Raw genomic sequence first — 16,019 nt, forward strand, 5'->3', positions numbered from 1 at the left:
GTACATGCCTCAATCTACAACAATATGTATGAAAAGGATCTCAAATTCTCTCTCATTAAACTTTAAATTCTCTGTGGGCAAGGATAACTATGTCTTACTTTATTGGCTAGGACTACTGGATAAATAAAACTAGCTAAATGTGGTATCATATAATTTAGAAGTGTTTGACAGTAAAATCAAGTTATCATCTTAACATAGCATTATTCTTTCAGCATAAACAAATCACACCACTTAGTACATTACAATTAGTGTTTTATTGATGGTGACATATAGCAAAAAGTTAGTATATCAATTACCCATGGTCCCTTATAAATACTAAAGTTCTTTTTCACAAGCACAATTCACACTGTAAAGTTATACCATAAACTAAATTTAAAAAACAGAAAATTTTAAAAATACATTAATGATATAATTAATCATGATGGGATATTGAGATGGTTTATAACTTCAACTTTTAAATATTTTAATTATTATTGAATGTATACCTTTACCAAGAGGCTGATAATTCTATGAGCTTTTTTAAGAGAAGATTTAGTTTTCATATAATTAGTGGCTATATTAGCATAACTTAAGTTCTATACTCTTAAAAAGCTTCGAGTCCATAAATGCAAGCAGAACTTTATAAAGTATTCTTATGTGCACAAAGAGCTTTTAAAATTTTTAAAGTAACTGAGTTCGCCATAAGATAATTTCCATTTGAAGTGAAAATTCCCAGGGTTTCCACATTCTATTTTTTCATGTCTTCACAGCCTGGATCTGATCTGAAAACAAAAAACAAACAAAAAATAAAAACAAAAAATTTAAGAGTCTCTATAGGACAAAATCTAAAGTAATCCAAAATGAATCAATAAGAACATGATAAAAATGGAGGTATATGTCTAGTTTTTAAAAACACAATTCATAATACAGTATTAATTTTTATCAATGTTGATTATGTACATAGAGTTCCTTGCCTTGTATCACCTTCCCCCTTTCAGAGGCAGCTACTCCCAACTCCCTTTTAGGTGATTATTTCCATAGCTTTAAATAATTTTCTTTTGTACATGAATGTTCTTTGCAATATTATTCACAATAGCAAAAACATAGAAACAATGCAAATATCCATCAACCCATGTACAGATAAACAAAATGTGGAATATCCACACAATGGAAAAGTATTCAACCATAAGAAAGAATGAAATTCTGCCCCTCCTTCCTGTAACTCCAAGTGCTAGATCACTTGATTACTTATCATCCCTATATAGAAGTTGCTCAGGGGAGTCAGGAAACTTCAAATTCTGACTTTACCACAATGTAGCTGTACAACCCTGGGCATTTTTAAGTTTAAATTTCCTCCTTGATAAAATAGGGTAAAAAAAAAATCTCTCTCTTGGGCTGAGAATGAAGTAAGGTCAAGTATGTGAAACACTAAGCACAGGAAGAGCTCAGTGAGTGATAGTAAGCAGTAATGGTAAAGTAGCTTGCCCAACACGGCTGGCTCTCTCTAGGACTGTCTCAGTCATTTTTATGGATAAGCGAATGAACATTTGAAAATGTGTGCAAATATAATTCCTAGTTTCTATCTGTATGTGGTATCTGTATAGTTCATATCTGTGTCTGCTTGTGAGCCTGTATGTCAGATAGGTGATGATGTGTACTTCTGAATAAAAGTTAAAAAACAGAACACTGAAAAGAAATGAAAGGAATGACATATAGATAGATGCTACAACATGGATGAACCTTTAAAACATTATAGTAAATGAAAAAAGCCAGACATAAAAGGCTCCCTATTGTATGATTCTAGGTATAAGAAATGTCCAGAATGGGCAAATCCATAGATAGAGAAAGTAGTAATATAATTTTATTATTACTTCTTGAATTATAAGTTCTCTCAATGCACTTGAGTATTCAGCTCCCTTTCACACTTCCACACTATTCCTCTGTAACAAATTACAATGCTTGTAATACACCATTCTCCTAACATAATGTTATTTCTCTCAATATGACACAGAGAGCAGATAACAGGTGTGGGAAGGGGAGAGAAATTAAAAAAAATGTAAAAAAAAATGACTATGTAAATACTATTCACAGCTGAGACAGGTGTTATGAATGTCATTCTACTACACTTTGTTTTCTTTGTTGCAAGATTTTGATTACTGATTCAGTCTCTTATTTGTTATAGGTCTGTTGAGATTTTTCTATTTGAGAGTCAATTTAGGTAATGTGTGTGTTTTTAGGAATTGGTCCATTTCATCTTGAGTAACTTGTTGGAGTAAAACTGTTCATAGTATTTTATTATCCTTTTTATTTCTCTTTTTTAAGGTCAGTAGTAATGTTTCCACAAAATTTCTGACTTTAGTTATCTTTGCCTTCTTTTATTCTTTATCAGTTTAACCAAAGGTTTTTCAATTATATTGACCTTTTCCAAGAGCCAACATTTGCTTTACACTGATTCTTTCACTATTTTTTTACTTTCCAATACATTTACTGCCACTATAATTTTTATTAAAATAATTTCCTTCTCACTGCTAATTTTAGGTTTAGTTTGCTCTTCTTTTTCCAACTCCTCAAAATGTAAAGTTAGGGTATTGATTTAAAATGTTTCTTCTTTTTTAATATAGGCATTTACAGCTATAAATTTCCCTCTGAGCACTGCTTTTGCTGGCTCCCATGAGCTTTGGGATTAGTGTTTTCATTTTTATTAGTCTCTAAGAGTCTTCTGATTTCCCTTGTGATTTCTTTGACCCACAGGTTGCTTAAGAGTATGCTGCTTAATTTCCACATTTGTGGATTTTGCAGTTTTTCTTCTGTTATTGATTTCTAGCTTCATTCCTCTGTTGTCAGAGAAGATGCTTTGTTTGATTTCAGTCCTATACAATTTATTGAGACTTGTTTTGTGACGGTGTTAGTCAGCCAAAGGAGTGCTGATGCAAAATAAATAGAGAAGCTTGCAGTTACCAGGCCATAAAGCATAAGTCGTTCCCTCACCAAAGTCCTCTGGCACATGTTGGAGCAAGACGTCTGCCGATGTCTGCCAGGGTTCAGACTTCTTGGGTTCCTCTCTTCCTGGGTTCATTTCTCTCTGGGTTCAGTGCCTCTGTTTTCTCCACAAGGTCAGCTGCAGACTATGAGTCTCTCTGTTGGAAACTGAGGCACAGTGGTCTCACAAGTAGAGATGTGCTATCTCCATGGCTACGCTTGCAACCTAAGGAATGCAGTAATTAAGAGTTACCTGCAAGCCAGATGAAGCTGTTAAAGGCTGAAAGAAAAGATGAGCACACACCTTTTGTAGTAAATAGAACACTTAAACTTTGTACTTTGAGATAAGATTTTCTGAGTTCCTTAGAGTTCCTTAGTAATGCTAATAGTTAACTGCCTTGTTACTGCTTGTTGTCACATAGTCTGGGGTATATAGAGAGCTCCTTGTAAACAATAAAGTTGTCTGATGAGCCTCTCTACTGGCAGACCCTCTGATCCCAGCTCTCTCGTTCTTTCTTTCTTTCCTTCTTTCTCTTTGTTTCCTTCCCCCTTTTCTCTTTCTTTCATTCCCGATACCCTTCTGGTCCAAATCTCCAACAGCTCTCCAGGCTTTGCCTTACTCCACAAGGCCTGCTATAGGCTATTAGGTGAATGGCTTGTTTCTCTCTTCCTGGGGACTTCTCTCTTTCCTCATGACCAAGCTCCTCTGTATGCTTACTTCCCAGGGCTCCAGCTCAAGACTCCAGCATCAAAACTCCAACAGCAAAACTCCAACTCTGTTCTTTGCTATGTCTTTTAGCTGTGAGTTCCCACCCACCAATGGGTGGGGACTCAAGACCCTATTGATGTGGCCCAATCAAAGCCCTAATCATAATTTAATCAAACCCAGGCACAGACCAGTTTGCAAACATAATCCAATATCTATTTTTGGAATTCATGAACCATATATAACTGCTACATTCCACACTCTGAATTCCAAAAAGACATTACAATATTTTTAAAAAACCTTACATCAGTAACAGTGCTAAGTATAGAACCACATTGCAATCAGTTTAAAGATATATGGTTTGTCTTGGGGCAAAGAGCCATCTGCTATAGACCTCTGAAACTTACAAAACAATTTATCTGCTTCCAATACACAAATGGACAAAGGATAAACATTTTCATTACAATAAGGAGAAATTTGGTCCAAACAGTTCAGTAAACCTGCAGGGCAGCCTCCATTCAATTTCAAAGTCTGAGAGTCATTCTTAATTCGATGATTTCTTCTCCTTGGGGCCACATGGGGACCCATCCTTTCTACAGGCTTGCCCAATGGCCATTTTCTTGGTTCCACCCTCATCAGGCATTAGGGTGTTGACCAAGCTGTAGATCTCACCTTTCAAGAGCATTGGGGTGATGGCCACACCTCACCCAAAGTTTGGATTAGAGACTTAACTTCCCTAGTAACAGTGAGGTGAAAGCAACATCCTACCTAACCACAGGCTCAACCCTCTTAGAGCAATGAGTTGACAACCTGGCCTTCCCTAATCCATGGGGGACAGGTGCATCCCTCTCAAACCTCTGGGATGCTGACCTTAACTGCCCTAATCCTTGAGGAATGTGCTCCACCCTCTCTGTACCCCGGGATGGAAAAAATCTCCTTGAACATAGGGCAGGAACATCCACCCTCTTCTACTACTGGGGCAAACTCACTTTCTATATGCATGGGTGGGGTTCCCTCTCTTGGCCCAAGGCGATGTCTTAATTCCACATCTCAGCTTCCACGGCTTTACTCCTTCAGTCTCTTCTTTCTATGCCCCTTGAAGTCCAAGCTGACAATGATTTTTTTCATACAGCTCTCTCAAAAAGTCTGTTGGTTAGCATTCAAGAAACAGGGGTCCAAGCCATCAGACAGTAAGACTTCCCACAAGTCTTTCCTAGATAACTGCATCTTCAATCTTGATTTACCAGTTCCAAGTTTAGTTAATCCTCAAATGGGGCACTTCCATCTGGGAGCTTGATTTCCAAAGGCTTGGAATTCCACAATCAGTTTCTGTTTTCTTTTTGTCAAACAGTTCAGTCCTTAGCTTATCTCTCTCGTCTAGCATTTTGCTATAAGCTGCAAGGAGAAGCCAAGCTGCATTCTCTGGGTTTATTTTGGAAAGTTCTTCAGCTAAATTCCCAGGCTCGCCATTTTCAAGTTTTGCCTTCCGTACAACACCAGGAGTTAATCTTGTTAAGTTCTCTACAACTTTGAAACACGGATTGCCTTTCCTCCAGTTTCCAATAATAGTTTCATCATTTACTTCTAAGGCATCATAAAAAGTCTCTTTAGCATCCATATTGCTATCAACAGTCTCTTCAAAGAGATCTAGGCCTTTTTCATAAAGCATTTCACAATTCCTTCAAAAAGATACCCAAGTTTTCTGGGTTCTTCTCTTCCCGGGTTCATTTTTCTCTGGGTTCAGATCCTCTCTTTTCTCTACAAGGTCAGCTGTAGACTATGAGACCTGCTAAGCTTTGTCTCACTTCACAAGGCCTGCTGTAAACTATTAGGTTAACAGCTTGTTTCTCTTCCTGGGGACTTCTCTTTCCTCATACCAAGCTCCTCTGTGTGCTTACTTCCCAGGATTCCAGCTCAAGACTCCAGCATCAAAACTCCAACTCTATCCTTTGCCATGTCTTTTATCTGTGAGTTCCCACCCACACGGAGTGGGGACTCAATACCCTACTAATGTGGCCCAATCAAAGCCCTAACCATAATTTAAACACACCCAGGCACAGGACCAGTTTAGAAACATAATCCAGTATCTATTTTTGGAATTCACAAATCATATCAAACTGCTACAGTGACCTAACATATGTTCTATTTTGGAGAATGATTCATGTGTGGTGTTCTGCTGCTTTAGTTGGTAATATATTCAGATTCTCTGTTTCTTTATTGATCTGTCTACATGTTCTATCCATTATTGAAAGTGGTGTACTGAACTCCCCAACTATTACTGTAGAATTGTCTATTTCTCCCTTCAAATCTGTCAATGTTTGTTTCATGTAACTTGAAGCTCTTATTTATATGCATAAATATAATTGTTTTATCTTAATATATTCACTTTTTAATTAATATATAGGGTCCTTCTTTGTCTATTTTTTGTTTTGTTTTTATAATTATTTTTACTTTTTAAAAGATACTTAGATTACATAAATATTAGATAGAATATAGAGGATATTCCCATATGCCCCACTCCCCACACTTCCCATATTTCCCCACATTGTCAACATACTTCATTAGTGTGGTCCATCTCAATGCAATTAATAAACACATTTTGGAGCCACTAAGAATGGATTATACTTTACACTGTAGTTTATACTCCCACTCAACTCTGTAGATTATGGCAGGATATATAATGGCCTGATTCTTTCATTGTAATGTCAATCAAGATGGTTCCTAAGTCCCAAAAATGTCCCTGTACTACACCTATTATTCCCTCTCCCTATTCCCAGAACCTCCAGTGGCCACTGCATCCACATAAATGATCTTTCTTACATTGCTAGAATCACAGTAAGTCTACAGTAGTATACTAGTAAGTCTTCTTTAGTCCATAGTTTGTTCCCCAATCCTGAGGACTTTGTGATGGTGATGTCCACTCCACCCTAATTGAGGGGAGCCTTCAATCCCATACACCTGGTGGATGGGACTCTCTTGCTTGTAGTTGCAGACACTCTCAATTCCTTAGTATGTTGTTTGTTCATCATTTCCTCCTTGTTAGTTGTCCTGGGTGAGTCCATTGAACTAGAGTAGGTGTTGCAACTCTGTTGCGATTCAGGGCCCAGATGACACACAACAGTCCCAAGATTTAAGCCTCTTAAATGGCTTGTAACAGCTTTTTTTTTTAAAGATTTATTTCTCTCCCCTTCCCCCCTCACCCTGGTTGTCTGTTCTCTGTGTCTATTTGCTGCATTGTCTTCTTTGTCTGGTTCTATTGTTGTCAGTGGCAGGAGAATCTGTGTTTCTTTTTTGTTGTGTCATCTTGTTGTGTCAGCTCTCCATGTGTGCGGTGCCATTCCTGGGCAGGCTGCACTTTCTTTCGCGCTGGGCAGCTCTCCTTACAGGGTGCGCTCCTTGCACGTGGGGCTCCCCTATGTGGGGGCACCCCTGCATGGCACGGCACTCCTTGCGCGCATCAGCAGTGCGCATGGGCCAGCTCCACACGGGTCAAGGAGGCCTGGGGTTGAACTGCAGACCTCCCATGTGGTAGACTGATGCCCTAACCACTGGGCCAAGTCCGCTTCCCCAGCTTGTAACAGCTTTTGACTTAAAGTTTATTTTGTCTGGTATTAGTATAGCCACCCTAGCTCTCTTTGGTTACTATAATATTTGGATAGAATATATTTTTCCATCCTTTCACTTTCAACCAATTTGTGTCTTTGGACCTAAGATGAATCTCTTGTAAAAAGAATATAGTTGTGATGAATCTGGAAAAAGAGCTTGACCCAAAGGGGGAAATATTGAATACAAATGAGTTTTTATGGCTAAGAGACTTCAAAGTGAGTTGGGAGGTTATCCCAGAGTTATGCTTTGCATATTTCAGCAGGATCTCATTGACTGCCACAATAAAGAGTGCCTTAAACAGTAAAGCTCCTGAGTGCTTTAAGAACCTAGACACCATAGGCAGGGCAGATAATCTCAGGAATTCAGCATCCTGTCAATGGGCCTTTGGGATATATGCTCCCCAATGTAGCAGAGCTAGACTCATTTATCATTTCCCTACACATGGCTCCTCTGCCCTTTTTATTTGAAGCTGTAATTAGCACTATACTTGTTAAATATATGTCCCAGACTTAATCTTCAGTCTATTCATATGCTGGTTGTGCCCTGAATTTCAGCAAGTTCCAACACCTACTCACCAGTTCATTGGACTCTCACAGGACAATTAACAAAAGGATGATGACAGACAACAACCATCCCAGGAAGCAAAGTGTCTGCAACTGCAAGCAATACAGTTCCAAACATCTGCCCCATGGGATCTGAGCCCACTCTCAATTAGAGACAGGGTGGGCATCAACATCCCAAAATCTCAAGATTGAGGAATGAACAAACATAAGGGTCGAAAGCACCTAGTGACTAAAGTAGATTTAGGATTATTCTAGCAATGGAAGAAACTGTATCACTGATATAAAAGTAGTGGCCACCAAAGGTCCTGAGGGGAGCGAAAGGGAATAAGTGCAACATGGGGGCATTTTTCGGACATTGGAATTGTCCTGCATGACACTGCCATGATGATGTGTCTGTTTGATATTGTTTAGCAATTCAAAAAAATAGATACTGGATTATGTCTGTAAACTCATCTGTCCCTCCAGGCATATTAGATTGTACTGGATTCAGAGGTTTCTCTTGTACGTGATTAAATTATGATTAGGGCTTTGTTTGGACCATGTCAGTAAGATGTTGAGTCCCTGCCCCCTTGGTGGGTGAGGAAACCCACTGCAGAGAAGGAAGGTTGGAGTTTAGATCCTGGAGCCTAGGAATTAAACGCATACAGAAGCAGCTTTGTGAGGAAGGAGAGAAGGCTCAATTGGATACAGCAGAGGCCCTGGAAAGAGACAAGCCATTTGTCTGATGGTCTACAGCTGGCCTTGTGAAGTGAGCACAGCAGCCGAGCCTAGACAGAAATGATCCCTGGGAACAGAGAAACCCAGGAAAACCTGAACTCTTGGCAGACATCGGCAGCCATCTTGCTCCAACATGTGGCAATAGACTTTGGTGAGGGAAGTAACTTATGCTTTATGGCCTGGTAACTGTAAGCTTCTACCCCAAATACCCTTTATAAAAGCCAACAGATTTCTGGTATTTTGCATTAGCACCCCTTTGGCTGATTATAATACAGACAGATAAAGGTCATTATACATTTTTCAAAACCTGTAAAATTGTGTGAGGCAAAGTGTAAATTATAATGTAAATTATAATTCTTGGCAAGTACAATGCTTCAATATGTGTTCATCAATTTTAACAAATGTACTGTACTAATGAAAGATGCTGTTAATCTGGGAAAGTGTGGGAAAGGGAGGGTTAGGGTGTATGGGAACTCCCTATAAATATATATATATTTTATGGAGGTCCTGGGGATTGAACCCAGGACCGCATACATGGGAAGCAAGTACTCAACCACCAAGCTACTACCGCGTCACACTGGCTTCCGAGTTGGTTTTTTCATTTGTTTGCTTGTTGTTTTTGTTTTGCTTTGAAGAGGTAATAAAAACTGAACCTGGGATCTCCTATATGGGACCAGCAGGCGCTCAACCGCTTGAGCCACATCTGCTCCCCTCCTCTATATATATACATATACACACACACATATATTTTCTTGAGGCACCAGGACTGGGGATTGAACCCAGGACCTTGAATACAGGAGGCTGGTGCTCAACCACTGAACCACATCAGCTCCCGAGTTGGCTCCTTCGTCTGTTTGCCCATTGTTTTTTGCTTGTTGTCTGCCTGTTGTTTTTTCTCACTGTTTTTCTTTAGGAGGCACCAGGAACTGAACCTGGGACCTCCCATGTGATAGGCAGGTGCTCAACTGCCCGGGCCACATCTGCTCCCAGCTCTCATATGTTTTTGCTTGTTTCTGCTTCTTGTTTGCTCATTGTCTGCTCCTTGCCTGCTAGTTGTTTTCTTTAGGAGGCACCAGAAACTGAACCCAGGACCTCCCATGTGGGAGGTGGGTGTGCAACTGCTTGAGTCACATTCACTCCCCTCCCCTATATATTTTTTTAATTGAACTACTTTTAAGATTTTTTTCCCCAACCCCTTGTTGTTTGCACTTGCTGTATCTGTTCTTCTTCCTTGTTGGAGGCATTGGGAACTGAACCCAGGACCCTGAACCCAGGACCTCTGATGTGGGAGGGAGGAACCTAATTGCTTGAGCCACCTCCACTGCCTGCTTTGTTGTATCTCTCATTATGTTTTTTCTTCTTGTGTCTCTTGTTGCATCATCTTGTTATGTCAGCTCGCCATCTTGCTCACCTTACTGGGAACCTCCACTCCCTGCTTTTGTTGTGTCTCTCATTATGTTTTTCCTCTTGTGTCTGTTGTTGCATTATCTTGTTGTGTTAGCTTGCAGTGCCTGCCTGTCATGCCAGCTCACTGTCTTCTATAGAAAGCACCAGGAACAGAACCATGGATCTCCCACAGGGTAAGAGGGAGCTCAATCACTTGAGCCACATCTGCTTCCCCCTATATATATATAAATATATTTTAAAGATTTATTTCCTCCCCCCTTGCTTGCTGTCTGCTCTCTGTGTCCATTTGCTATGCATTCTTCTGTGTCTGCTTGTCTTCCTTTGTTGTGTCATCTTGCTGCACCAGCTCTCTGCGGGTGTGGGCCATCAGCTCTCTGCGGGGGCAGGCCGTTAGCTCTCCGTGGGCATAAGTCAGCTTGCCCTCACAAGGAGGCCCTAGGAAGCCAACCCAGGGCCTTCCATATGGTAGATGGGAACCCAATCAGTTGAGTCACATCCACTCCCCCCCACTATATTTTTGATGTATCACGTATGTCATCTTAAGCTTCTTTAAAAAAATTGTTTTGGATCATGTTTTCTTTGTTCGTTTTTTTAATCCATTCTTCCAATCTCTGCCTTTTGCTTGAAAAGTTTAACCTATTTATATTCAAAGTAATTACTGATGGAGGTAGGACTTATTTCAGCTATTTTGCCATTTGTTTTTAATAAGTTTTAAACTTTTTTGTCTCTCACTTCCTCTATTACTACTTTCTTTTCTGTTTAGTTGATGTTTTATATTGAAACCTTTTATTCCCTTTTTGTTTCTTGTGTATTATTTAGATGTAGTTACCAATGGAATTTACATTTAACATCCTAAATATATATAATAATCTAGTTTGAATTGATAGCACCTACAGTACACAAACTCCACTCCTGTACCCCTTCACACACCCTTATATGTTCTTGTTACAAAGTCCATATTTATACATTTTGTGTTCAACATTATGATTATTCTTTATGCACTTGTATTTTAGATAATTTAAAAAGTTATAAACCAAGAATAAAATATACATATACACTGGTACTTATATTTACCTTTATCATGGATTTCTATTTATTCATATGGCTTCAAGTTACTGTCTAGTGTCCTTTCATTTCATCCTGAAGGATTCCATTTAGCATTTCTTGTAGGGAAGGTCTAGTGCTAACAAACATCCATGGTTTTTGTTAATCTGGGAATGTATGTCTGGGAATTTCTCCTCATTTTGAAGTGTAAGTTTGCCAGATTTAGAATTATGTAGTATTGTTTGACAGATTTTTTCCCCAAATATGTTAGATTTTTTTCCTCCATAGTTTCTGATGAGAAGTGAGCACTTAAGGTTACTGATGATCCAGTGCACATGAGGAGTCACTTCTTTCCTGCTGATTTTAGGATTCTTTTTCTTTGGCTTTTAACAGTTTAAGTATAATGTATCTTGGTGTAATTCTCTTTGAGTTTACTATTTGGAATTCACTGAGCTTTCTGGATGTGTATATTCATGTTGTTCATCAAATCGGGGAAGTTGGTTACTATTACATCTTCCAGTATTTCCTTTCTTTTCTCCTCTCCTTCTGGTACTACCATAATGCATATGCTTGCATGCTTCATGGTGTGCATGTGTTCCTAAGGCTTTATTCTTTATGCACTCTTTTTTTTCCCTTTTCCTCAGACTGAATAATTTGAAAAATTGTCTTATCTTCAAATTCACTGATTTTTTTTTCTGTCTGTTCAAATCTGCTATTAACCCTTCCCCCCCTTTTTTTGTTACTGCACATTCAAGTCTGGTTATTCTAAACATTTTCTATTTCTTCAATGAATTCTTCCTTTTGTTCAGGGGTTATTTTCCTAATTTCCTTTAGTTCTTTTTTTTTCATATTTTCCTTTAGCTCACTGAACTTATTTAGAAACATTATTTTTAATTAGTATTCCAGTGTTGTTTCCTCAGAGATAATTTTTGTCACTTCTTGTTCCTTAAAATAAGCCATCTCTTATTATTACTCTTTGTATGACTTGAGGTTTTTTGCTGTTGTTGAAATCTGGGCAATTTTGATGTTCATTTTGGAAATCAGATTCTCTTGCTTCCTCAGGGTTTGCTTTTTTTTAAAAAATTAATTACTAAAAGCTGTAGTGTAAATATGTTCTGTGTTGAATACTTAGCCCAACTTATACTGAGCCTATAGGTCAGCGCGAGGTGAAAGTTTAGGGTCTTCTCAGTCTGAGTATGCATTTTGCCATGGGAATGGACAATAGCTTTCAATTCCCCAGCATGCTTCAGTGCTCCTGTGAGTCCTTATCTGCCCCCTCCACAGAAAAGACTTTCCAAACTTCTTCTCCTCCTGGACCTCAGGAGCTGTAATGCATATCTCAACTATAATATTTCACCCCAGGTAGCTGCAGTTTACTCAGTTCTTTGTTACTTCTCCACTCCAAATGAGTGATAGGTTAGGTATAAAAGGTGTCCTGACTCAGTCTTTCAAGAGGCCACAAGATGGGATGAAACAGACATACACACTAAATTTGCACAATTCAATGTGCTCTATTCTCTCCATAACCAGATACTGGGTCCTGCAATGAGAATCCAGACTACTGTCCCACTGATGTGTCTGGGTTGGAGAAAAGGATGGACTCAGAAGGAAGTAAAAGTGCCACACAGCTTTCTTAACACTTTTAGATGCCCTTTTCTTGACTCAGCTTTTGTTTGGTTAATTTTATTTTCCAGAATTTGGGGAAAGTTGATTCTGTTTTTCAATGCTTCTTGCTGATGTCACTCATATTCATCTTCTTGAAGAACTCATTCCTAGAATTTTCCAAAACCCTCCAATCTGGACCAATTGTACTATATGCCTTCCATAGAGTTATCCTTTTGATGGGATTTCCATGATCATCCCGGGGATTCCTTCCTCCCTCTCATTGCTGGCTTCCTGTTTTATCCCTTATTTTCCTCTTCTTGGTTTAGTCCATTGTTTTTGTGAAATATTCCTCTCAGCAAAAGCACATGAGGTACAATTTTGAAACTTTACATGGCTAAAAATGTGCTTATTCTACTGTCAGAGAATATCATTCCATTATTTTTCCCTTGGACTTTCTCAGGCATTGCTCAATCATTTCCCAATTTCCAAGTACTGCTCTTAAGAGAAGTCTCATGCCAATCTGTTTCCATATCCTTTACACAAAACCTGCTATTTTCATCTCAGAAATCTTGTAGAATCTTACATTATCCTTAGTGTTGAAAGTTCATAATGATATGCCTTGGTATGAGAACATTTTCATCCACTGAATTGGGTTCTTGAGAAGCTTTTTAAACTGAAAACCCAATTCTGAAAAATACTGATAATTCACTTGATGATTTGCTTCTATTTTCTCTGATCACTCTTTGTTTCTAAAATTACTACTATTTGGATATCGGGTCTCCTGCATATGACTGCTTATCTTTTCTTTCCAACATTCTACTGTCTTTTTACTCTACTTTCTTAGAGACTGCTCCTGTTTTATCATCTAAAAATTCCATTGAGAATTTTCCATTTCTACTATTCTATTCTTATTTTCTAGTAACTCTTTTTGTTTTTTAATTATTCATTTTCAAGTAATATCCCAGTCTTACCCATGACAAATAATAGCTGCTCCTATCTCTTTAAGGATACTAATAATAGTTTTTTGAAATGTTTTTCCTATATAAGTTTTGGTTCCTCTAACCTGCATTTTTTTGTTTGCTTCTTTGTTTAGGTTCGATATTTTATATAGGGAATGCCTGGCAATCCTTTGCCATTTGCCCACATGTATGAGTGAACATGACAAAGCTGATTTGAACTTAGAAATGCATATGAGGCTTGTCAAATACGGTCTTTATTTTAATGTATGTGGCTAAGCAATTTCCTCAGGAATATCTGACATTAATACCTTTAGGTCTTTTCTCTTACCCTGATCTGAGTTGTCAAACACTACTCCTCCTATCTTCTTGCCATATTATCATTGTTCTGGGAGCAGTAAAAAAGGCTGAAGAGGGTTACAATATTCAATATGGAAACTTTCAGTTAATCCTCATTTTCAGTTTAGCAGCATCACACACAATGGTGCTTAGTATCCTAATGTGTAGAGACCCTCTGATTGACTCTCTGCACAAAATAAGCCTTCAATCTTTTCTTGGGGGGGGGGTGGGAAGGAGGTATAGCTGTCTTCTCTTTTCAGTCCCACCTTCATTCTTTCTTGTAATTTCACCAATTTCTGAGCCTTTGAGGGGATGTGCACTGTAATTTGACTGTTCCTTAGCTTCCCCCAGGGGTAGCTTGGGACTTAGTTTTCTCAAGTCCGATAATTCCTTCATCATTCATCAGATACTCAGCTTCTAAAATTTGGCCGACATTCTCATCAGTCTCATTCCTTTGGCCCTTGTAAGTTAATATCTTTAAAAAAAAAATCCCTTTACTGCTAGTGAGATTTGGGGTAGAAATAATCTAGGTGTGTGTATTAAATTTCTTCTTTCATTAGGACTCCAGTATTCATAGTTTATAAAGGCCTTATATTAGAATCTGGAAGCATTAAAAACTTTTTCCATGAATATAAAGTAATACATAAAATAAGTTTCATTAGTTATTTGCAAGGATTTATTTCTATTTAAACTTTCTTATTTGAAGGTTTCACAGCTGGAAAATGATTTATAGCTCTGCAATGGTTTCTCAATATTGTCTGATGGCTTAAAAAATACTTCACAGTCTATTCAGGGATTCTTGTCTTTAGGTTGTAATACATAGTTAATTATTGTAAATACTTCCAAAAGGGAATAAAATCATGGGACAAAATGCAAGATTATTTAATACTGTATCAAAAAATTTCCAACCAGAGACTTAAAATAATATTATATTGGTTCAAAATGAACCAAAAAAAAAAAACCAAAAAACTTTTTGTTTATGATGATAGGAAATTTCAGAATTATGGAAGCAAAATTTAAAAATACAAGCTCAGAACTTCTTTCACAGTTAGATTTATGTAGATGCCTTTTTGTCTGCATGTTAACAGCATATAGGTACAGACAAGTCTTCTATATTTATTGCTACTTATCTTCCAAAATAGGTTTTCATGTTTTTCTTAATATCCAGAAAGACAGGTAGAAATATAAAAATATAAAATGTTCACTACTTCAGAAATAATGGACAAAGGAGTTCCTATTAAAAACCAAATTGACATACTTACCTATGTACTTAGTTTCCTCCTCTGTTAAATCAAGTCATTAGGAAAAGGGTAAACTTAGTATTTATTGAGTGCCTTCTAATGCTAGGTACTTTAACACATACAGTATCTCAATCTGTACAACTCATGACACATTATTTTACAGATGAAGGAAATTATCTTCATAAGATAATAATGGAAGCTATTAGGTCGTGATGTCAATTAATAAATGGTGAAATAAATCTGTTGGAATCTTCTCTATTATTTCATTTTATTTACATAAAGTAGGGATAATACTACTTACTTTGCAGAGATCTATTGTAAAGGTTATATAAAATAATATTATAACACAAGGGGAAAAAATACTTCCAATTATGTGTCCTTACAAATTCATGGGAGCTATGGCACAGAGAGAATGGATCAAAAAGTGAATGAAACAAGAATTAGACAGCAAGACCAGAGTTGGCAAGTTGCACTGTGATGTTGGATCATTACTGACACCTAGTGGCCTGATTATTACAGATCAAATAAAACAAAAGACAATAAAGAGTGGAATGGTACAGGGCTGGGAGGGGAGAAGAGAACTACACTTTTAAATCCAGATGACTAAGAATCAGACTATTTTTAATAAGTCCTATTTCTAGAATTAATTTATTATAAGCAAGTGTAGGGTTTCCATTCTTGCTATATCTTCACTGTAATGGTAAGCACTTGTAAAATAAGTAGGGGTGAAAACATGCTTTTTAGTTTCTTCTGAGAAGTGTTCCTCCACAACCTATTAGATCTTCATTGGAATCAGTCCCACAACTTTGTCATTCTTTACCATAGTCTAATAAACTGAAGTATAGTGCACACAAAAACCTTACTAGTTCTTTTGAGA

The 16,019-nt window shown here is 37.7% G+C and overlaps 1 protein-coding gene across 2 annotated transcripts in view; it reads right to left on the reverse strand.

Moving 5' to 3' along the window:
• Positions 1-235: 235 nt before the first annotated feature.
• The window catches only part of ARL6 (ARF like GTPase 6), a 54,028-nt gene continuing 38,244 nt past the window's right edge, over positions 236-16,019 (reverse strand). For both annotated transcript variants that reach the window (XM_004452823.5, XM_071214877.1), the window contains exon 8: positions 236-761. In XM_004452823.5, the coding sequence (XP_004452880.1) occupies positions 736-761 (26 nt within the window). In that variant the 3' untranslated portion in view covers positions 236-735. The remainder of the gene's footprint in view (positions 762-16,019) is intronic.

This window comes from Dasypus novemcinctus, chromosome 4 (assembly GCF_030445035.2).
Source record: "Dasypus novemcinctus isolate mDasNov1 chromosome 4, mDasNov1.1.hap2, whole genome shotgun sequence".
Taxonomy (NCBI): Eukaryota; Metazoa; Chordata; class Mammalia; order Cingulata; family Dasypodidae; genus Dasypus; species Dasypus novemcinctus.